This window comes from Medicago sativa, chromosome 7 (assembly GCF_051527215.1).
Source record: "Medicago sativa cultivar Bolivia chromosome 7, Bolivia_mono, whole genome shotgun sequence".
Taxonomy (NCBI): Eukaryota; Viridiplantae; Streptophyta; class Magnoliopsida; order Fabales; family Fabaceae; genus Medicago; species Medicago sativa.
Genome location: NC_140755.1, coordinates 10789171 through 10813300, shown reverse-complemented (window position 1 = coordinate 10813300; position 24130 = coordinate 10789171). Strand labels below are relative to the sequence as shown.

Here is a 24130-nt window from a genome sequence, read left to right as displayed (position 1 = left end):
CCATTCATTTTCTTTTTTTAAAGATTATGTCTAATGCTAGCTAATACATTCACAACAAATGCATTGCATATATACCCATGTGGATCTCCTCTGTAGAGTGAACGTGCACCATGTTGGGTATGGTACGTTGTTAAATACATTACAACCTAGTTCTTTGTTTTTTTTTTGTCTTTATCACGACTAGTAGCATGACATTTTTTTTAGGAAACTAGTAGCATGACATATTTATATAGATTAACACAATAAAAAATATTATGTTGTGATCACGTTTAAATTTAGACATGCATCAAGCATTATACAAAGAGAAATGATATTTTCAAAAAAAGAAAACAAATGAATGACAGATCATACCTTCTTTGAGAGATTAACCAATTCTCAATTACCTATTACATTTTTTTTAAGTAAATTATAGCTATAGATTAACAATTTGGAGGAGTACTCTTCAGCTGGTAAGTTTTCCATGTACTGGTTTTGGGGTTTGTCTCAGTATTTTTTTAATTTTTTATAATAAAATTTACTTGGTTTGCCGCACATAATAGTTAAGTTCTTTGGATTAGACATAGTTGAGATAAAAGAATCTTGTTTCAATTGAGTTCAACCAATTAATTAATTAATTAATTAATTAAATTAATCATCCTTTAACATTTGAAGTTAAAGCCACAACCTTGTTTTTGTGATCACCACTGGCATAGCATATTTTATAATTGATTTCCGTAAAATAAAAATTTATTTTGTGAACACATAAATTTAAAGGTGCAATCAAACATCATAGAATAATATTTTTTTTTCTTCAATAAATCAAATGTATTTTGCATGCGCAACTGCGGAGACTACTCCTCTGAAATAACTGAGATCCATTTAAGGTGTTAACATCTCCTAACGAATATTTTTTCATAAGCACAGACCAGAGATTAAATTATAGACCAAATAGTTAAGGGCGTCAAAGTATATATCCGTTATGCCTCAGTGTGCCGGTAAAAAGAATTTTCACATAAAGTCATTCAACGCCAGCTTTAATTTTAATATTTATTTCAGCATGTGCTTCGTGCTATGGAATTTTTTTATATATTGATTAACTCTGTAACATTGTAGTTCATCTTCAACCAATTCTCTCTATAAAAGCATAAGCTTATATCCCTTGATTTTCAAGCAAATATATAGCAACTCAAGTTTCATCAAAGATGAGTTACATTGTTAATAAAAAGCCACATGCTGTGTTGATTCCGTATCCTCTTCAAGGGCATATAAATCCACTGCTAAAACTAGCAAAACTTCTTCATATTAAAGGCTTTCACATAACCTTTGTCAATACAGAATACAATCACAACCGTTTGCTTAAATCAAGAGGTTCTAATTCTCTTGATGGTTTCACCGATTTTGTCTTTGAGACCATCCAAGATGGTCTAACTCCAATGGAAGGTAATGGTGATGTTAGTCAAGACTTGACATCTCTTTCTCAATCTGTTAGTAAGAACTTCATCAAACCCTTTGGTGAACTTCTTGCTAGACTTCATGACTCTGCGAATGCTGGTCTTACGCCACCAGTTACTTGCTTTGTTTCTGATTGTTACATGCCATTTACCATACAAGTTGCTGAAGAGAATGCACTCCCAATCCTTCTCTTTTCACCAACTAGTGCATGTAACTTCTTAACTACTTTCCACTTTCGTACAATGTTTGACAAAGGTCTAATACCGCTCAAAGGTAATCATTTGCGATCTCTCTCTCTCTCTCTCTCTCTCTCTCTCTCTCTCATAAATCTAACATTCGTATATGAGATTATGATCGTTTGAATTTGTTTCATAAAGTATAATTTAATGAAAGACCTTATAGCAATTTGACGAGTTGATATACTCAATGAGAACTTTTAATTTGACGGTTGGATTGATAAAATTTAATATTGATAATGACTCATTAACCGGTGACTCTACTCAATATTACTCTTTAAGTAACTTGATCTTTTGTCTCTTTATCTGTGTCTGTGTATATGAATAATATTAGTAACGAACTCTTTGTCAAACACTTTTCAACACACTCTTTCTGATTAACATTCATGAGTCCCACATAATTTGACAAGACTCATAAATGCTAACTAGTAAAAAAAGTGTGTTAGAAAGCGTTAGCGAGTGTATTCCTAGCAAGCTATTGACTTCTTTTATAATTATGACAAGCAGATGAGAGTTACTTAGACACCAAAGTAAACTGTATTCCAGGATTGCAGAACTTTCGACTGAAGGATCTACCTGACGTAATAAGGGTTGCAGATCGTAAAGATCCCATTTTAGAATTTGTCATTGAAGTGGGAGATAGCTTTCACAAAGCCTCTGCTATTATCTTTAACACTTATGATGAACTTGAGAGTGATGTAATGAATGCACTATCTTTTATGTTCCCTTCATTATATACCATTGGACCATTACCTTCACTACTAAATCAAACTCCACATAATAACTTGGCATCTTTAGGTTCCAATCTTTGGAAAGAAGATACCAAGTGTCTTGAATGGCTTGAATCAAAGGAACCTGAGTCTGTTGTTTATGTGAGTTTTGGCAGCATTACAGTTATGACTCCAGAGCAACTATTAGAGTTTGCTTGGGGTCTGGCCAATAGCAAGAAACCATTTTTGTGGATCATTAGGCCTGATCTTGTCATTGGTGGCTCCTTTATTATGTCATCTGAGTTTGAGAACGAAATTTCAGATAGAGGTCTAATTGCAAGCTGGTGTCCGCAAGAGCAAGTACTGAACCGCCCTTCAATTGGTGGATTCTTGACTCATTGTGGATGGAACTCAACCGTTGAAAGCGTACTTGCTGGAGTACCGATGTTGTGTTGGCCATTTTTTGGTGATCAACCAATAAACTGTAGATATATCTGCAATATATGGGAGACTGGAATCGAAATCGATACTAATGTGAAGAGAGATGAGGTCGAGAAACTGATCAATGAATTGATGGTGGGAGGTAAAGGAAAGAAGATGAGGCAAAATGCCAAAGAGTTAAAGAAGAAAGCAGAAGAGAACACCAGTATCAGTGGTTGTTCATACATGAACTTGGATAAGGTTATTAAGGAGGTCTTGCTTAAAAAATATTAAATTAAAGTGTGGTTGTGAATTCATTGATCTTCTATTGAATTTGTTTCATTGTCAAAAAAAAAATTATGCAATTAATGAGGTGCTAGTTATATTTAAAATGTAAGCCATATAGTACACTGTACTTTAAACTATGTAATTGTTCCCAAAGTGATAAAATGATTTCATGAATGTGACAGTGTCATATAGCTTCTGTAACTCAGATTCCATTACCTAAGATGGAAACAAAATATCACTTTAGAAAACACATAGGATCAAATAATTACATTTGTAAATCAGACTTTTTACAATTTCAAGTCAAAAGGAGGCGAAGGTGGGAGAGCTTTGGGACAATGGAGATGGAGGAGGTACTTGGAGGCTTTTTGGAGGAGAAGACCTTTTGTGTGTGGGAGTTGGAGCAATTTGATAATCTTTTAGAAATTATTGAAGTCTTAAGTGGGGTTGACATGGAGGATTCGTGGAATTGGAGATCGGGGAAAACATCATTTTTTCTATTAGATCCGCTTATACGATGGTTGAAAAGTTGTTGGTTTTAGATGGTAATTTAAGTAGTTTGGAGGAAAAGGTGTTTGGTCTCATTTGGAGGAGTCCGGCTCCCTCGAAAGTGGTGGCTTTCTCATGGACTCTCCTTTTGGACCCTATTCCAACGCGTTCGAACCTTGTAATTCGTAATGTGTTGGACTGGAACTCTAACCTTAATTGTGTTTTGTGCGATTTGGGTGAAGAAACATATAACCATATCTTTCTTCATTGTAATGTGGTTGACAAGGTGTGGCAAAAGGTATTGAGATGGTTGGAGTTCCACCAAATTTATTTTGTGCACTTGGTGTGTTGGTTGGATGATGCAAAGCGAAGGAAAATCCGTAAAGGCGCGTGGCTAATTTGGCATGCCGCGCTTTGGGTGATTTGGAGGGAAAGAAACTAAAAAATTCATCACAATAGGGTGCGGACGGTTGATGAAATAGTGGAAGAGATAAAAGTTCGATCATGGCATATTGGAGTTAAAGTAGATTGAAAATATATCCCTGTCTCTTTTTATGAGTTGATGAAATACTTTATGAGTAGACCCAAAAGATTGTTTAAGAAGATGAAAAGGGCTGGCTTTCGTCTATTCTTTTCCCGTGGGGTTAGTGTTGGGCTGCCTATGGCTATGCTTATGTCTGATCAAGTGTACACTCTTGCATGGTAGTTTTTGGTGTGGGGCTGCCTATGGCTATGCTTATGTCTGATCTCCCTCCATTGCTGTTCGGCTCATTTTTTTTCCTGTTGTTATGTTGTTGACAGCTGCAGTTCGGCTGCTGTGAGTATTGTATCAGACGTTTTTTTATCCAGCACTTTTTTGGGGATGTGTTATGTTGGTGTGGTGCCACTTATATAAGGCACCGTTGTATTTTTTATGTTGTTTTCCTTGTCCGTCTTATGCAAGGTACCCGTATAATATATATGCCATTTTAAAAAAAATAAATTATAAATCAGAAATTCCTATAACAAAGGAACTTTCACGCAACGTTTAGAAAATGCAAAATAGAAATCACTATTAAAATACGCATTATACACATATAGATGCTAAAAATTATAAGTAGCTTGATTGAACAAGTAAAGTAAGATTAAGCCGATGGTCGATTTTTAAAGAAGCAAAGAAAAATTGTTGCTCAAAGAAAAGAAACTGATTTGAGGATAGTGTTTGTGTGTCCAATGTTCTAGATTTAAATAAGATGTATCAATATTTGAAGATGTTTGGTGGCTTGAAATGAAGGAAATAACAGAGTTTGTGTACTCTTTTTTGACCTGCAAGAAATCAAATATTGAGCATCAGAAAACATCGAGAATGTCACAACAGTTAAATAGTAGTTTGTTCAAATTTCGCTACGCTGCAGTGCTATAGCACCACAAAAGCGACTGTCAAGACTTTGTACTAGATAGCATCCAGGAATAATAGCGATTTGTTCAAAGTCTGCTATGCTACAGCCACTATTTCGCAACACTGTCGGAAATAAAGTAGAATAACAAACTTGCTAGCAATCGTTTGCGGTGAATGTATGCATTGACAGACAAACACTCCTTAGATGTCTTGAGTTCTAGCTCATCCCACTCCAAGTATGGATTGCTTCCTTCAACTATTCCTGTCCCAGCATATATCAAAGCACCTAGTTCCTATATTAAAAAACTTACCAATGTTATGATTCATCATGCAGTGTTGTCAGCTATAGCGCTATAATGTAGCGGAATTTGAGTAAATAAATATTTTTCCACGATACACCATTTGTGACATTAAAAATATTACATATCTAACCTCTTCCACCAATGCTGATCTGATGCCAACGGCAAACTCACTCTCTCCTCCTCCAAACCAACCAACAAGTCCAGCATACATTCCTCGATCAAACACTTCTGAACACCATGTTTCAAAGTAAGAACATTTTACCAAGTTAAACCACATTTTACATTTCTAAAAGAAAAACATAAATGCTTAGGTCTAAAGTCATTTGAAGAACATCTTTTAAAAGATGAATGCACCTGTTTCTGCAATTAAAAGTTGTGCCTCTTCTGTTGGAAATCCACAAACTGCGGGACTTGGGTGAAGTGATGACAAAATTTCAAACTTAAAAAAGAGAGAAAATTTGACACCTTAGTTATATGGCGTGAAAATTTAATAAAGGTGCTTTCATAGTTTCATTGTAAAGATTGAAAACTTTGCTCTTTCCAACTTAAATTGTATCATGGTTACCTCATCCTCTTCACTTCTTAACCTGCCAGTTAGTTGAGCAAATAAATGTTGGATCCTCAGTAGTTTTCTGACCATTTTCGTTGAATCGATTGTAACTTTTTCACAGACTGCCTGCCAAAACACTTCCAAGGTCGATTTTTTTTTAAAAATTTGGAGGACCAAAATCGTGGATTTATAAATGTATTGGGAAGTGTATATACTTTAATAAAGCAATTCATGCTAACAATCGTAAAACTTGCCTCTAATTTTCTTCTTATGGTCACTTACTATAGTAAACTCGATGTCGTCCTTCAGACTGTATGACCAAAAGCAAACAGAAAACAATAAGAAAAAATCACAAGCATCGATGAAAACAACCATTAAACAACAGTGTTTAAATCAAAGCCTTAAGCAACAAGGTAAACCTGGTAAGCAGGTCAAGTTCAATTTGATGGTCTAGTTCTAGTGACACTCCTCTAGCACGGGTTGCGGCCAAAGCATCACTAGTGATATGTAGGCCTTTTCTGTGAAATAGTTGCTCTGGCTATTCATCAAGTACATAAAAATTAAAATGGAAACATAGCAGTAAAATGTATCATTGCTGATGATTCAATTCAAAATAGAGTTTCAAGAAAGGTTGTCCACCTTTTGAGGTAAACAAAATCATGCTATTTTGACGAAAATTTATAAAGCATAACTTAGATAGTAACTTAAAATATCAAGCGAAATTCATTTCATGGATATATTTTGTCGAAATTTTAGTATATCTTGAAATAGTAACTTACTGTGTTTCCAATAAATGCTGGTGCATTAGGCGGCTGAAGGAAAAACTGGTAAGCATTGTCACCTTCAACCTACAATAGTTTTGATCAAGACATAAGAAACTGGCTACTGCATATCATTAAGATAACACTGCACAATTTGCTGGAGACAGAAAAAGAAAGAAAAGTACAATACCTTTAAGCAAGCTAACCACGTTAGAGGATTGATAATAGCAGTAGGCACTACTCTAGTGCTCCGTGCTAGAACAACCTGAGTTTCCAATATGGAAGAAGAAATTGAGCTTTTCAAATGATTTCTTGCAACACAAGGAATGATGCAAAAGCTAATAGAGAAACAATTTGGACAAAAATAAACAGCAAGATTGAGATGTAGTTGACCTTGGAGAGCGAAGAATCATTTCGCTCTATCATCTGCAAAGCTTTATTAACAGCAAGATTCCAATCTAATTTACTAGGGAATGTTATGGCTGCTTAGTATCAATGGTGGAGGAGCTTGCTTAGGAAACTTCACTATGGAAGAAGAAACCTGCAGCAAAAAAAATGTATGGTTAATCCCTCAACTAAATCTATTAACAATGTTTGATCATGCATTGAAATTCATCTTTTTCCTACTTAATTCCATTTTTGGTCATTCAAAGAATATTAAATAAAGAAAACACTAGGACACAAGAGGTTGAATGATTAAAAACCTAGAGCTGGTCATGCAAGAATCCTAATTCAAAGTATCATATATATCGACCAATTTGTTAGAACAGAAACTTTGGTTCAAAATATGAAAAATACAAAAAGAGAACACACGATATTTGATCACGGAGTTCGACCAATTGTGCCTACGTCTCTGACTGCAGAGTGGCTTCAGTGCCTTTTTATTAATTGTGTTTAACAATAAAAGTACTCAATGTAAACTAGAATAGAGACATTGTAAAGAGTATCTCAATTATTTCAACAAATCATCCTCCTAATAATCTATAAGGCACTCACTTAAATCTCTATTTACACTCACTTTGTAAAATGTTTCTTGAAGTGCACTCGTTGCATTTTCCCATGACCAAGCAAGAGCATTATCCCAAGCAATAGTAGTGGTAAGCATTGATCCTCCTTCAAGCTCATTAAATTCAACCTGTCAATTTTTTTCGGTCAGATATCTCTGGCTTTCAATGCTATAAATACTAACACAGTAACACAAATGGAATAGCTAATTAGTTTTTTGGAAATAACACGATGTATGCACCTGAGGAATCATGAAGTAGAAAGAACCAAAAGCCAGCCACTCTGATGAAACCTTGGCTTTTGCATTGAATCGGATAGCACCATATGCACGAATTAAAGGGCATCGCTCAGAAAGAAACCTTCAAAGTAAATAAATTCAACAAAAATTTATATGGTAATGTGCAGAAAATTTAATTATATATATGTATTACATTAGTATACCTGTAAAACTAAGTTTTTTATTGATACTTACTATAAAATTTTCAGCCTAATCCAGAAGCTACATTTCACGACTTCTCATCAAAACAAATTTGTGCTTCAATTGCACTGGTATATTTAAAAGTGTAGTATAAACTTCTGGTTTATAACTTTTTCATTACACTTATTTTATCTAAAATATGTGTCGTAATATATAGAGATATTCAGCATCTCTTCATTTCTTGTTTCAATACGATATTCATTTAGACAAATATATCTTTAGACAAATATCATTTCTTGTTTCAATATGATATTCATTTAGACAATATGATATTCATTTAACAATACATTAACTCTTCTGGAGCTTTCAATAATTCTTGCATCACTATTGACAAGACATATACTTTCGTTTAATTCTTGCATCACTATTGACAAGACATATACTTTCGTTTAAACAGTAAAAAGGTATAATAAAATCCACCAAATCAACACCATTAATAATATACTCTCTTAGAAAACGAAAAAGTTAAGTTAACGGTATTAAATTAAATTTGAGAATTTTCCCTTGTAAATTCAAGAAAAATTCGGTTTTTAGAAACCGAATTTTGTTTTCAAGGCAAAAAAACTTTGGTTTTTGCGAACCAAAGTTTTTTGCAAGAGGCAAAATTGGAAACATGAATAACATTAAATGGTAATCTGCAATGCTCATGACCAATGTCACCTAACTAAGGTCAGTAAAAGATTACGGCAGTTATGCAGTTGAATAAATAGCTTGACCAAGGTATGCACTGCTAACACAACTTCTCCAAGTATGCATAGGAAGTAGAAGGATTCAGAACATATTACAAAGCCACACTATTAGTTATAAATATTGTTTCTCTAGTTGCTCGCTTACTCCAAAAGCCATTTCATAGTACACTTGCAACAACTAGGCTATGCGACACAAAATAATAAACCTTAGGTCCAATATCTAGAGTAGTTGGGCGCTGCCAATACCCCCCTCCTGAACAGCAGCTTTATCCTCAAGGCTAACGTTTTCTGCTGACTTGTTGAGCTCATCCAACGGCTGGCTGCTGCTGGCATCCAAGGGCTTCATATCATTTTCATAGTTGACCTGCAAATACATAATTAAAAATTGAAGCACGTCCCTTTTGCTTAATTTCTTATAAGTAAGGAAAGAAGACAGTCCTAGAGGGCATTGCCTAAGGCTCTCTCCATTTGGTGTATTAGTAAGAAGTATCCCAATTTTAAAGAAAAGCTATGGCTATGTTTGAATCACCGAGTACAAAGTAAGTTAACACTGACTTCAAGATGAAAAGTGAATAGAAGTGGTATACTTATGGATTGACATGAATGTTCAGGTTGCATTCAACTAATATCCAGACACACACATTAGGCAGTTTCATGAACAGGAGATAGGTTTATGTAGGTCATATAAAAATAAAAAAAAGTCTTGTAGAAGGCTCACCACCTTGCCATATTGTGTTGGCATGTGCACAGGTTGAATTGGTGAAGCTGTATCATCTTCATGGTCCAGCTGCATACAGATTACAAAATTTCATGAATAAATTCAAAATTCAAGCACGTTGTTTCTTAGTAAGGAAAGGACAAGACAATCCTAGAGGAATTTTTAAGAAAACCTACGGCTGTGTTTGTAGCTTTTGCAAGTTTTCGAAAAAGCGTATCATCTTCATGGTCCAGCTGCATACAGATTACAAAATTTCATGAATAAATTCAAAATTCAAGCACGTTGTTTCTTAGTAAGGAAAGGACAAGACAATCCTAGAGCAATTTTTAAGAAAACCTACGGCTGTGTTTGTAATGTTTGCAAGGTTTCGAAAAAGTGTTTCTCTAGTCGTGTGTGGGCAGTAAAGACGGTGCATTGCATCAGCAGTTGCCCAGAGTGAATTTAGAATAAGAGTCTTTTCTGCTGCCTCTTTTGCTTTGCGGGCCTGTAGTTTTTTTTGAGCAAGAGCCTCTTTTGCTAATAAATAGCGCTTTTTAGGATATTTAAACGCTATTTTATTCGAACATACAATAGCGCTTTTAAAACGCCATTTCAGGTATCATAATAAATAGCGCTTCCTAAAATGAGCGCCATATTCAATTAATCATGAATTTTTTTTATATTTATTATGTTTTAATGAACCTATGATGGCGTTTTTTAAATAAAGCGCTATTTTGAGTTAGTATCAAAGGTAGCGCTTTTTACAAAAAGTGCTATCTAAAGCCTCCGTGTTTCTATATATAGCGCTTTAGTGTTAAAAGCGCTATGAAAAGGGCGCTATTTTTTCCATATTTTGTAGTAGTGTAACCATGTAATTTGTAGCAGACCTTTGCTGTGTGATTTGGTTTGTCACAATATTGACAGATCACTCGGCGTGATTGACCAGAGGACGGGGATCCACCATTGTTCGCCACGTTTCAGCTGAGATGGTTTTCCTTTGAAAGCAGCATTGGCAGTGGCAATTGATGAGAGTGATGCATTGTCTCCAGAGACTTCATCCCTTTTGAGGTTAGTTTCAAAATCTGTGAGAAGATCATGAAGATTTTCAAAGCTGATTGGATTTTCTCGAGCTCGAATCGCGGTTGTTATTTCGCGATATTCAGTTCCAAGACCATTTAATGTGTGAATGACAAGATCGATATCATCAAGAGGGGAATTGATAATAGCCAACTCATCTGCAATTGCTTTGACATTGGTGAGGTATTCGGTGATAGGGCTGGCTCCTTTGTTAAATCGGGTGAGTCTTTCTTTGAGGTGCATAATACGTGCACGAGTTTTGCTAGCAAACATTTTTTGGAGGACATCCCATGCTTGCTGGGATGTTTTGACATTGCCTAAGGCAGTGATAATGCTAGGATCAACTGAAGTGATAATAGCATGCAAGATAAGTTGATCTTGCCTGTTCCAATAGCTGAAATTTGGATCTGTTTTGACGGGACACGCTACTGTGCCATCAATGAAGCCGGTAAGGTCATATCCAATGAACAAAGCGTTCATCTGAACACGCCAGGCTGGGTAATTGGTGCTCGTGAGTTTGAGCGAGTGGTGTGTGTTGAGGACAACCACCGTATTGGTGCCAACAGCAAAGGTGTTGTTGCTGGAAGCAGTTGATGTGCTCATGATGATGAGAAGGGAAGAAAAAAAAAGGTATATAGGCTGCTGGATCGTGATTGCTGTTAAGCTCAGAAGGCTGATACCATATAAGAGAGATAGAATTTTATATGAGAGTAATATTGTTTCAGGTTTGAATGAATATTATTGATAAGTGTTGACCACATATATACAACAGAATGATCCTGTACTTAAGGAAGGAATGATCAATTCCTTAATGACTATCAATAGGTATAATGGTCGTGATTCATTATACAGTTGACCACTATAGATGTTGACTGTTAGCAATGATGTCTAAGATTACATAGTTAACAGAATAATAAATACAATGAGATATACAAAAGTAATTATCCTCTAACAGATTCCATATCCTCTTCAAGGGCATATAAATCCACTGCTAAAACTAGCAAAACTTCTTCATATTAAAGGCTTTCACATAACCTTTGTCAATACAGAATGCAATCACAACTGTTTGCTTAAATCAAGAGGTTCTAATTCTCTTGATGGTTTCACCGATTTTGTCTTTGAGACCATCCAAGATGGTCTAACTCCAATGGAAGGTAATGGTGATGTTCGTCAAGACTTGACATCTCTTTCTCAATCTGTTAGTAAGAACTTCATCAAACCCTTTGGTGAACTTCTTGCTAGACTTCATGACTCTGCGAATGCTGGTCTTACGCCACCGGTTTCTTGCTTTGTTTCTGATTGTTACATGCCATTTACCATACAAGTTGCTGGAGAGAATGCACTCCCAATCCTTCTCTTTTCACCAACTAGTGCATGTAACTTCTTGACTACTTTCCACTTTCGTACAATGTTTGACAAAGGTCTAATACCGCTCAAAGGTAATCATTTGCGATCTCTCTCTCTCTCTCTCTCTCTCTCTCTCTCATAAATCTAACATTCGTATATGAGATTATGATCGTTTGAATTTGTTTCATAAAGTATAATTTAATGAAAGACCTTATAGCAATTTGACGAGTTGATATACTCAATGAGAACTTTTAATTTGACGGTTGGATTGATAAAATTTAATATTGATAATGACTCATTAACCGGTGACTCTACTCAATATTACTCTTGAAGTAACTTGATCTTTTGTCTCTTTCTTTGTGTCTGTGTATATGAATAATATTAGTAACGAACTCTTTGTCAAATACTTTTCAACACACTCTTTCTGATTAACATTCATGAGTCCCACATAATTTGACAAGACTCATAAATGTTAACTAGTAAAAAAAGTGTGTTAGAAAGCGTTAGCGAGTGTATTCCTAGCAAGCTATTGACTTCTTTTATAATTATGATAAGCAGATGAGAGTTACTTAGACGCCAAAGTAAACTGTATTCCAGGATTGCAGAACTTTCGACTGAACGATCTACCTGACGTAATAAGGGTTGCAGATCGTAAAGATCCCATTTTAGAATTTGTCATTGAAGTGGGAGATAGCTTTCACAAAGCCTCTGCTATTATCTTTAACACTTATGATGAACTTGAGAGTGATGTAATGAATGCACTATCTTTTATGTTCCCTTCATTATATACCATTGGACCATTACCTTCACTACTAAATCAAACTCCACATAATAACTTGGCATCTTTAGGTTCCAATCTTTGGAAAGAAGATACCAAGTGTCTTGAATGGCTTGAATCAAAGGAACCTGAGTCTGTTGTTTATGTGAGTTTTGGCAGCATTACAGTTATGACTCCGGAGCAACTATTAGAGTTTGCTTGGGGTCTGGCCAATAGCAAGAAACCATTTTTGTGGATCATTAGGCATGATCTTGTCATTGGCGGCTCCTTTATTATGTCATCTGAGTTTGAGAACGAAATTTCAGATAGAGGTCTAATTGCAAGCTGGTGTCCGCAAGAGCAAGTACTGAACCGCCCTTCAATTGGTGGATTCTTGACTCATTGTGGATGGAACTCAACCGTTGAAAGCGTACTTGCTGGAGTGCCAATGTTGTGTTGGCTATTTTTTGGTGATCAACCAATAAATTGTAGATATATCTGCAATATATGGGAGATTGGAATCGAAATCGATACTAATGTGAAGAGAGAGGAGGTAGAGAAGCTGATCAATGAATTGACGGTAGGAGATAAAGGAAAGAAGATGAGGCAAAATGCCGTAGAGTTAAGGAAGAAAGCGGAAGAGAACACCAGTATCGGTGGTTGTTCATACATGAACTTGGACAAGGTTATTAAGGAGGTCTTGCTTAAAAAATATTAGATTAAAGTGTGGTTGTGAATTCATTGATCTTCTATTGAATTTGTTTCATTGTCAAGAAAAAATTGAGGTGCTAGTTATATTTAAAATTTAAGCCATATAGTACACTGTACTTTAAATTATGTAATTGTTCCCAAAGTGATAAAATGATTTCATGAATGTGACAGTGTCATATAGCCTCTTTAACTCAGATTCCATTACCTAAGATGGAAAGAAAATATCACTTTAGAAAACACGTATGATCAAATAATTACATTTGTAAATCAGACTTTTTTCAATTTCAAGTCAAAAGGAGGCAAAGATGGGAGAGCTGACAATGGAGATGGAGGAGGTACTTGGAGGCTTTTTGGAGAACACCTTTTGTGTGGGAGTTGGAGCAAATTGATAATTTTTTAGCAATTATTGGAGTCTTAAGTGGGGTTGACATTGAGGATTCGTGGAATTAGAGATCGGGAAAATGGCGTTTTTTCTATTAGATCCGCTTGTACGGTGGTTGAAAAGTTGTTGGTTTTAGAGGGTAATTTAAATAGTTTGGAGAAAAGGTGTTTGGTCTCATTTGGAGGAGTCCAACTCCCTCGAAAGTGGTGGCTTTCTCATGGACTCTCCTTTTGGATTGTATTCCAACGCGTTCGAAGCTTGTAATTCGTAATGTGTTGGACCGGAACTCTAACCTTAATTGTGTTTTCTGCAATTTGGGTAAAGAAACATCTAATCATCTCTTTCTTCATTGCAATGTGGTGGACAAGGTATGTCAATAGAAGTTGAGATGATTGGAGTTTAATTTTATTACTCCACCAAACTTATTTGTGCACTTGGTTTGTTGGTCGGATGAGACAAAGCAAAGGAAAATCCGTAAAGGCGTGTTGCTAATTTGGCATGCCGCGCTTTGGGTGATTTGGAGGTAACGAAACGAAAGAATTCATCACAATAGGGTGAGGACGGTTCATGAAACAGCGGAAGAGATAAAAGTTTGATCGTGGCATACTGGAGTTAAAGTAGATTGACAATAGATCCCTGTCTCTTTTTATGAGTAGACTTGGAACCCAAAAGATTGTTTAAGAAGATGAAAAGGGATGGCTTTTGTCTATTCTTTTCCCGTGGGGTTAGTGTTCGGCTGAGACATCAAGTGTACACTCTTGCATGGTAGTTTTTGGTGTGGGGCTGCCAATGGCTATGCTTATGTCTGATCTCCCTCCATTGCTGTTCGGCTGATTCTTTTTTCTGTTGTTATGTTGTTGACAGCTGCAGTTCGGTTGCTGTGAGTATTGTATCAGATATTTTTTATCCGGCACTTTTTTAGGGATGTGTTATGTTGGTGTGGTGCCACTAATATAAGGCACTGTTGTATTTTTTATGTTGTTTTCCTTGTCCGTCTTATGCAAGGTACCCATATAATATATATGCCATTTTAAAAAAAATAAATTATAAATCAGAAATTCCTATAACAAAGGAACTTTCACGCAACGTTTAGAAAATGCAAAATAGAAATCATTATTAAAATACGCATTATACACATATAGATGCTAAAAATTATAAGTAGCTTGATTGAACAAGTAAAGTAAGATTAAGCCGATGGTCGATTTTTAAGGAAGCAAAGAAAAATTGATGCTCAAAGAAAAGAAACTGATTTGAGGATAGTGTTTGTGTGTCCAATGTTCTAGATTTAAATAAGATGTATCAATATTTGAAGATGTTTGGTGGCTTGAAATGAAGGAAATAACAGAGTTTGTGTACTCTTTTTTGACCTGCAAGAAATCAAATATTGAGCATCAGAAAACATCGAGAATGTCACAACAGTTAAATAGTAGTTTGTTCAAATTTCGCTACGCTGCAGTGCTATAGCACCACAAAAGCGACTGTCAAGACTTTGTACTAGATAGCATCCAGGAATAATAGCGATTTGTTCAAAGTCTGCTATGCTACAGCCACTATTTCGCAACACTGTCGGAAATAAAGTAGAATAACAAACTTGCTAGCAATCGTTTGCGGTGAATGTATGCATTGACAGACAAACACTCCTTAGATGTCTTGAGTTCTAGCTCATCCCACTCCAAGTATGGATTGCTTCCTTCAACTATTCCTGTCCCAGCATATATCAAAGCACCTAGTTCCTATATTAAAAAACTTACCAATGTTATGATTCATCATGCAGTGTTGTCAGCTATAGCGCTATAATGTAGCGGAATTTGAGTAAATAAATATTTTTCCACGATACACCATTTGTGACATTAAAGATATTACATATCTAACCTCTTCCACCAATGCTGATCTGATGCCAACGGCAAACTCACTCTCTCCTCCTCCAAACCAACCAACAAGTCCAGCATACATTCCTCGATCAAACACTTCTGAACACCATGTTTCAAAGTAAGAACATTTTACCAAGTTAAACCACATTTTACATTTCTAAAAGAAAAACATAAATGCTTAGGTCTAAAGTCATTTGAAGAACATCTTATAAAAAATGAATGCACCTGTTTCTGCAATTAAAAGTTGTGCCTCTTCTGTTGGAAATCCACAAACTGCGGGACTTGGTGAAGTGATGACAAAATTTCAAACTAAAAAAAGAGAGAAAATTTGACACCTTAGTTATATGGTGTGAAAATTTAATAAAGGTGCTTTCATAGTTTCATTGTAAAGATTGAAAACTTTGCTCTTTCCAACTTAAATTGTATCATGGTTACCTCATCCTCTTCACTTCTTAACCTGCCAGTTAGTTGAGCAAATAAATGTTGGATCCTCAGTAGTTTTCTGACCATTTTCGTTGAATCGATTGTAACTTTTTCGCAGACTGCCTTCCAAAACACTTCCAAGGTCGATTTTTTTTTTTTTAAAATTTGGAGGACCAAAATCGTGGATTTATAAATGTATTGGGAAGTGTATATACTTTAATAAAGCAATTCATGCTAACAATCGTAAAACTTGCCTCTAATTTTCTTCTTATGGTCTCTCTTACTATAGTAAACTCGATGTCGTCCTTCAGACTGTATGACCAAAAGCAAACAGAAAACAATAAGAAAAAATCACAAGCATCGATGAAAACAACCATTAAACAACAGTGTTTAAATCAAAGCCTTAAGCAACAAGGTAAACCTGGTAAGCAGGTCAAGTTCAATTTGATGGTCTAGTTCTAGTGACACTCCTCTAGCACGGGTTGCGGCCAAAGCATCACTAGTGATATGTAGGCCTTTTCTGTGAAAGAGTTGCTCTGGCTATTCATCAAGTACATAAAAATTAAAATGGAAACATAGCAGTAAAATGTATCATTGCTGCTGATTCAATTCAAAATAGAGTTTCAAGAAAGGTTGTCCACCTTTTGAGGTAAACAAAATCATCCTATTTTGACGAAAATTTATAAAGCATAACTTAGATAGTAACTTAAAATATTAAGCGAAATTCATTTCATGGATATATTTTGTCGAAATTTTAGCATATCTTGAAATAGTAACTTACTGTGTTTCCAATAAATGCTGGTGCATTAGGCGGCTGAAGGAAAAACTGGTAAGGATCGATAATAGCAGTAGGCAATACTCTAGTGCTCCATGCTAGAACAACCTGAGTTTCCAATATGGAAGAAGAAATTGAGCTTTTCAAATGATTTCTTGCAACACAAGGAATGATGCAAAAGCTAACAGAGAAACAATTTGGACAAAAATAAGCAGCAAGATTGAGATGTAGTTGACCTTGGAGAGCGAAGAATCATTTCGCTCTATCATCTGCAAAGCTTTATTAACAGCAAGATTCCAATCTAATTTACTAGGGAATGTTATGGCTGCTTAGTATCAATGCTGGAGGAGCTTGCTTGGGAAACTTCACTATGGAAGAAGAAACCTGCAGCAAAAAAAATGTATGGTTAATCCCTCAACTAAATCTATTAACAATGTTTGATCATGCATTGAAATTCATCTTTTTCCTACTTAATTCCATTTTTGGTCATTCAAAGAATATTAAATAAAGAAAACACTAGGACACAAGAGGTTGAATGATTAACAACCTAGAGCTGGTCATGCAAGAATCCTAATCCAAAGTATCCTATATATCGACCAATTTGTTAGAACAGAAACTTTGGTTCAAAATATGAAAAATACAAAAAGAGAACACACGATATTTGATCGCGGAGTTCGACCAATTGTACCTACGTCTCTGACTGCAGAGTGGCTTCAGTGCCTTTTTATTAATTGTGTTTAACAATAAAAGTACTCAATGTAAACTAGAATAGAGACATTGTAAAGAGTATCTCAATTATTTCAACAAATCATCCTCTTAATAATCTGTAAGGCACTCACTTTGTAAAATGTTTCTTGAAGTGCACTCGTAGCATTTTCCCATGACCAAGCAAGAGCATTATCCCAAGCAATAGTAGTGGTAAGCATTGATCCTCCTTCAAGCTCATTAAATTCAACCTGTCAATTTTTTTCGGTCAGATATCTCTGGCTTTCAATGCTATAAATACTAACACAGTAACACAAATGGAATAGCTAATTAGTTTTTTGGAAATAACACGATGTATGCACCTGAGGAATCATGAAGTAGAAAGAACCAAAAGCCAGCCACTCTGATGAAACCTTGGCTTTTGCATTGAATCGGATAGCACCATATGCACGAATTAAAGGGCATCGCTCAGAAAGAAACCTTCAAAGTAAATAAATTCAACAAAAATTTATATGGTAATGTGCAGAAAATTTAATTATATATATGTATTGCATTAGTATACCTGTAAAACTAAGTTTTTTATTGATACTTAAACAATAATTTGTGCTTCAATTGCACTGGTATATTTAAAAGTGTAGTATAAACTTCTGGTTTATAACTTTTTCATTACACTTATTTTATCTAAAATATGTGTCGTAATATATAGAGATATTCAGCATCTCTTCATTTCTTGTTTCAATACGATATTCATTTAAGACAAATATATCTTTAGACAAATATCATTTCTTGTTTCAATATGATATTCATTTAACAATACATTAATTTTTCTGGAGCTTTCAATAATTCGTGCATCACTATTGACAATACATATACTTTCGTTTAAACAGTAAAAAGGTATAATAAAATCCACCAAATCAATGTACCAAAAAAAATCCACCAAATCAACACCATTAATAATATACTCTCTTAGAAAACGAAAAAGTCAAGTTAACGGTATTAAATTAAATTTGAGAATTTGCCCTTGTAAATTCATGAAAAATTCGGTTTTTAGAAACCAATGAAAAATTCGGTTTTTAGAAACCAAATTTTGTTTTCAAGGCAAAAAAAACTTTGTTTTTGCGAACAAAAGTTTTTTGCAAGAGGCAAAATTGGAAACGTGAATAACATTAAATGGTAATCTGGCAATGCTCATGACGAATGTCACCTAACTAAGGTCAGATATGCAGTTGAATAAATAGCTTGACCAAGGTATGCACTGCTAACACAACTTCTCCAAGTATGCATAGGAAGTAGAAGGATTCAGAACATATTACAAAGCCACACTATTAGTTATAAATATTGTTTCTCTGGTTGCTCGCTTACTCCAGAAGCCATTTCATAGTACACTTGCAACAACTAGGCTATGCGACACAAAATAATAAACCTAGGTCCAATATCTAGAGTAGTTGGGCGCTGCCAATACCCCCCTCCTGAACAGCAGCTTTATCCTCAAGGCTAATGTTTTGTGTTGACTTGTTGAGCTCATCCAACGGCTGGCTGCTGCTGGCATCCAAGGGCTTCATATCATTTTCATAGTTGACCTGCAAATACATAATTAAAAATTGAAGCACGTCCCTTTTGCTTAATTTCTTATAAGTAAGGAAAGAAGACAGTCCTAGAGGGCATTGCCTAAGGCTCTCTCCATTTGGTGTATTAGCAAGAAGTATCCCAATTTTAAAGAAAAGCTATGGCTATGTTTGAATCACTGAGTACAAAGTAAGTTAACACTGACTTCAAGATGAAAAGTGAATAGAAGTGGTATACTTATTGATTGACATGAATGTTCAGGTTGCATTCAACTAATATCCAGACACACACATTAGGCAGTTTCATGAACAGGAGATAGGTTTATGCAGGTCATATAAAAATAAAAAAAAGTCTTGTAGAAGGCTCACCACCTTGCCATATTGTGTTGGCATGTGCACAGGTTGAATTGGTGAAGCTGTATCATCTTCATGGTCCAGCTGCATACAGATTACAAAATTTCATGAATAAATTCAAAATTCAAGCACGTTGTTTCTTAGTAAGGAAAGGACAAGACAATCCTAGAGGAATTTTTAAGAAAACCTACGGCTGTGTTTGTAGCTTTTGCAAGTTTTCGAAAAAGCGTATCATCTTCATGGTCCAGCTGCATACAGATTACAAAATTTCATGAATAAATTCAAAATTCAAGCACGTTGTTTCTTAGTAAGGAAAGGACAAGACAATCCTAGAGCAATTTTTAAGAAAACCTACGGCTGTGTTTGTAGATTTTGCAAGTTTTAGAAAAAGCGTTTTTGTAGTCATGTTTGGGTAGGAATGACAGCGCATTGCATCAGCCAATGACCAGAGTGAATTTAGAGCAAGAGTCTTTTCTGCTGCCTCTTTTGCTTTGCGGGCCTGCAGTTTTTTTTGAGCAAGAGCCTCTGCTGCTAATCGACGGGCTTCCTCTTCTTCTGCTACTTTTTTGGCTTGTATATCAGATAGTACCTATACAGAGAACCAAGATCATCATCATCATCATTATGTTATAAGTTTTTGTTACCATAACCAAATTAAACACACCTGACGATAAATCTGATCATAAATAGATTGACGTTCAGAAGATGCTACAAAATAAAAATAAAAAATGGAATTAGTTGAAAGATAAATACTAAATGTTATGAAAATTGGAAAAGATAGATAGATAGAGAGAGGAACAGACTCAGTTTCTTCTTCTTAGACTTGGATTTCTTTTTTGTTCGGCTTTTGCTGCCTCCACCCATGGGAACGAACGGGAACGGAAATTTCACCCTAAAATCCTCTCTTTTCTTCTCTTCTTGTTGAATTGAAAACCTGAAAAGGACAGAATCGAAGAACGAAATTGGAAATTGAAACAAGAACGAAAGAGAATGATTAGGAAATGGAAATTTCACCCTAAAATCCTCTTTTCTTCTCTTCTCTTCTGAAATTCCTTCGATTCGGCGGAACCCTAGGTTTTCTTTTCTGAGTTGTTGAATTGAAAACCTGAAAAAGACTTATCTATATTTAATCGTACTAGATTGCCGCACGAGTTTTATGATCACAAATTTTTTTTTTCCTTCTTATTAGCATAAAAAAAAAATATTTCTGTGATTATTTTTATGATCACAGAAATATTAAAATGCGATTTAAACAAAAAAATAAAAAAAATAAGATAGCATTATGTAATAATATATGTAATAATATAATGAAACAGATAGTCAGTGTAGTCAAATTAACACATACATAATACATACATAAATTAACACATACATAATATTGTGACTTTTTCTAGTCACACCCTTTAAAAAATTAGTTACACCCCGAAAAGACCAAAATACCACTATTATGAAATCAAATTTTCAAAACCTATCTTCTTCCCTCGTTTCCTCTCAAATGATCTCCTAATTCCATTCATTTTCCTTCATCTTCTTTAAATCTAACAAGAAGCAATATATTGTTAAATAGATATATTCATTTTGATGGAATCTAGAAGAAAAAAATTGAAAGAACGAAATGTTATTTTTACATATCAATCCGAACACCACCACAACACATTACATCATTCGCCAGTCGCCACTAGTTACCTATAAACAAGAATTGGTGGCTTTCTTATGTGATTCACCAAGAAATGAATAGCGCTACTTGCTACAATATCACGATTGCCGCAACGATTGTGGAATCAATTGACGGTGAATAGGCGAAAGGGAACAACCCTAGTTATTTTAAAAGTGGCAAACGTGAACTTAAGTTCACGTAGTTCAAGTTAATTGAATTCACGTACAAAGTTTTGAAATCAATCTACGTTAATTTAATTCACACGCATGTACGTAAACTTTGAGATTTTTTGTGTTATATAAATTAAGATTACGGAGGTATACGTAAATTCAATCAATGTACATACAGAAACTCATATGGATTCACTTATTTGTGCAATTGATTATCAATAGAAGAATTTATGATTCAATCTTTGATCTTTTGTCAAGCTTGATAACATATTATGAATTTATGGATCTTTGTGACATAGATGAATGCTTACAGAAGATTTATGAAGAAGGGCAAATGTGGTATTATAATAAAATTTTAAAAATATTTGGGTGTAACCTGACATTTTAGGGGTGTGACTAGAAATAACCTAATATTGTTTATATCATATATTACGAAACACTTCCTTATATACGACGTTGGACGTAGAATCAGAATCTTCACCATCTTCATCAGTTATTTGAATCTTCAAACCTTCTCTTGAAGTAACTCTCGATACAACGACATATAATTGTCCATGAGAAAAAACAGGTGTTGGAAGATATATGCCAACATTTTTAAACGACTGACCTTAACTCTCGTTAATATGTCCATATTTTAAGCGACATTTTGAAGTCCACACCTCTTATTTTCCCTGGTTTTTGCTTAAATATGTCCTTATTATAAAAGAAGCTTCACCTATTTTTTTTTTGTTTGCTTGAGATTAAATAAGGAATACTCTTTTTTTTTTATTTCATGCTTTAGATTAAATATGTCCTTATCTTTTTCTTCAAAACAATTGGGTCCTTAGGACAGCATTCTGATTTAAATATACATCTGTGTGTAATATAAAAATTGTATATTTTATTATGAGATTTTTTTTTTGTTCCCTAAGAACATTACTGTAAACCAAACGTTATTAAAAAAAAGGTTTCTACAAAAACACTTAAATTATTGATAAAAAAAGATTAAAAAAATAAAATAAGAGAGAAATGGGGAAAAAAAGTCCTGATTTCAATATCTCCCAAGTCCACACTTCTTCTTTTCGCTGGATTTAGATTAAATATGTCCTTTTTATAAAAAAATGCTTCACCAATTTTTTTTTTTTGGTCGATTTCAAATAAGGAAATACTCTTTTTTTGTTTAATGCTTGAGATTAAATGACATTGAATGAAATTGTCCAGTAGTTAATTGTCCACAATCATAACCAATAATTGCCAAGGATTCAAAAACTATTACATTGATATACGACATCTGTTTTCTTTTCTACCTTTGACAACAGTAACGTGAACAAAGGATAAAACAATTTACTTGGGAAAACATGAAATGTTACAATTTTTTGGTGCCTTGATTAAGTTACAGTTAGGACAATTCATGCCATTCAACAAAGTTTCAAGCAATGCCAATTCTATTGGTAGCTTTTATATGTATAAAACATGATGATTACTCCTTTTTTTTTTTTTTTGAAAGAATCCATGATTAGATAAGTGGAAAAACAAATCAATTAACTTCTTCTACCAATGAAAGATATCAGTGCAGGTGTGAAATTATATGCTAAAAAAAGCCATACAGCTTATACACAATAAAGCAAATGGCGAACAATGATTAAAGCGAAACAGAATCAATTTCATTGCATAAGGGAGTTTAGAATTAACGGATGTGTGCCATAACTCATAAAAGCCTGAATGAAAATAAAAAACCAAAACAGGATCTTAGATCAACTTGTTCCAATACAATGATAAAAGACAACAAAACATAATAAAAAAGGCAAAAACAAAAACTGGCATCATCCGTCACCACTCCGATCAAAGTGCAACCAAACCCTAATTGTTACAGACTTAAAATAGACAGTAGCATTGTTTCCAGGAGATGGCACACCAAACCGAATCTTGAACACTTCGGAGATATTGCGTGCATCCACGAAACGTTTCCACTCTCCACCAATCCTGCAGTGTTCATACGGTTCAGCACCAAAGATCAAAATGCATTCCCAAAAAATTCCACAATCGTCAACCAACTTCTGCCATGTAGAATCCCTGTCCAAATTCTGCTCACAAAAACCTTGAGCAACATCTAACAATAAAACAAAAGAATTTGATCAGTCAGTTGACATATTACTGGTCAGTAAACCAAAACAAACTGAAACGGAAAAAAAGCATATAAAACGCAGCAAACCAGAAACCCACTGGTTACATCGTATTCAGTCAGATTCTTCAGGAAGTCGACCCGCAAATTGGTGTTGTTGTGTCGATAGGTTAGGTTTCCAGTAAAAGGGGGTAGAGCATTATTGAAGTTTGGATGGAAGTTTGTTCTCGGAATATTTTTAACAGAAAAAAACGTAGGGGAGTTTAGATGAAGGAGGAGCTCATTCGATGCACATATATATATATATATATATATATATATATATATATATATATATATATATATATATATATATATATATATAGGGGTTTGCTACAATAGATCCACTCATTTTCATGAAGGTCTATTTTAGCAACCAGCACCTTTTCACTTGGACACAAATGCCCAAGTTTTTGTTTTCTGGACCAATCAAAACTGAAGGACAAAAAGGTAATTAGCTGTTCTTTTTTCTTTCTTTCTAATTTTTCTTCTCATGTCCATCGTTCTCCCTCTTCTGAGTTTTTATCCCTCTTCGTCGTTCTCTCACCAAATCTCCATCTATTCACCAACAATTTCTTATCATGAATCTTCTGAATTTTCGACCTCTTCTCTTAATCATGTTTTCGGTATCTGTTTTACAGAGAAACAGCTAAAACCCTAAATCCCAAAAACACATAAATTAGTCATGATTATTATTTTGATTTGGGATTTCAGTTTTCAATTTCGGCTTTATCATCCCATTGTATCTCTCATCTCATTTGCGTC

General features: G+C 34.7%; 4 protein-coding genes and 1 pseudogene across 6 annotated transcripts; 2 read left to right on the top strand and 3 right to left on the bottom strand.

Annotated features, from left to right (window-relative positions):
• The first annotated feature begins 1089 nt into the window (after nucleotides 1-1089).
• LOC146904180 (7-deoxyloganetin glucosyltransferase-like) lies at nucleotides 1090-3259 on the top strand. Its single transcript, XM_085723874.1, has 2 exons — nucleotides 1090-1704; nucleotides 2175-3259. The coding sequence occupies exons 1-2, from the start codon at nucleotides 1182-1184 to the stop codon at nucleotides 3089-3091; spliced, it is 1440 nt and encodes a 479-aa protein (XP_085580000.1). The 5' UTR covers nucleotides 1090-1181; the 3' UTR covers nucleotides 3092-3259.
• A 1347-nt stretch (nucleotides 3260-4606) lies between these two features.
• On the bottom strand, nucleotides 4607-8367 carry LOC146904179 (isochorismate synthase 2, chloroplastic-like). Its single transcript, XM_085728242.1, has 11 exons — nucleotides 8333-8367; nucleotides 7809-7926; nucleotides 7581-7697; nucleotides 6753-6971; nucleotides 6581-6649; nucleotides 6221-6339; nucleotides 6041-6111; nucleotides 5817-5923; nucleotides 5606-5690; nucleotides 5382-5479; nucleotides 4607-5242 (listed from the first exon to the last, which is right to left on the bottom strand). The coding sequence occupies exons 1-11, from the start codon at nucleotides 8365-8367 to the stop codon at nucleotides 5060-5062; spliced, it is 1221 nt and encodes a 406-aa protein (XP_085584368.1). The 3' UTR covers nucleotides 4607-5059.
• Nucleotides 8368-11468: 3101 nt separating this feature from the next.
• On the top strand, nucleotides 11469-13486 carry LOC146904178 (7-deoxyloganetin glucosyltransferase-like). The gene is made up of 2 exons (XM_085723873.1): nucleotides 11469-11947; nucleotides 12414-13486. Exons 1-2 carry the CDS (start codon nucleotides 11656-11658, stop codon nucleotides 13328-13330), a joined length of 1209 nt encoding a protein of 402 aa, XP_085579999.1. The 5' UTR covers nucleotides 11469-11655; the 3' UTR covers nucleotides 13331-13486.
• Nucleotides 13487-14925: 1439 nt separating this feature from the next.
• Nucleotides 14926-18858, bottom strand: LOC146904177 (isochorismate synthase 2, chloroplastic-like; annotated as a pseudogene). The gene is made up of 11 exons (XR_015020078.1): nucleotides 18842-18858; nucleotides 17842-17959; nucleotides 17614-17730; nucleotides 17011-17158; nucleotides 16781-16882; nucleotides 16421-16539; nucleotides 16250-16311; nucleotides 16012-16118; nucleotides 15802-15885; nucleotides 15578-15675; nucleotides 14926-15438 (listed from the first exon to the last, which is right to left on the bottom strand). The product of XR_015020078.1 is annotated as an isochorismate synthase 2, chloroplastic-like (transcript).
• LOC146904176 (uncharacterized) lies at nucleotides 18736-20508 on the bottom strand. 2 transcript variants are annotated; one of them, XM_085723870.1, is made up of 7 exons: nucleotides 20486-20508; nucleotides 20202-20273; nucleotides 20063-20106; nucleotides 19754-19987; nucleotides 19590-19646; nucleotides 19414-19482; nucleotides 18736-19059 (listed from the first exon to the last, which is right to left on the bottom strand). In XM_085723870.1, exons 2-7 carry the CDS (start codon nucleotides 20260-20262, stop codon nucleotides 18916-18918), a joined length of 609 nt encoding a protein of 202 aa, XP_085579996.1. In that variant the 5' UTR covers nucleotides 20263-20273; nucleotides 20486-20508; the 3' UTR covers nucleotides 18736-18915. The 2 variants fall into 2 exon arrangements, with proteins under 2 accessions (XP_085579996.1, XP_085579997.1); XM_085723871.1 differs by lacking the exon at nucleotides 20486-20508 and adding an exon at nucleotides 20413-20485 and having other exon boundaries at nucleotides 20202-20332.
• Nucleotides 20509-24130: the final 3622 nt, after the last annotated feature.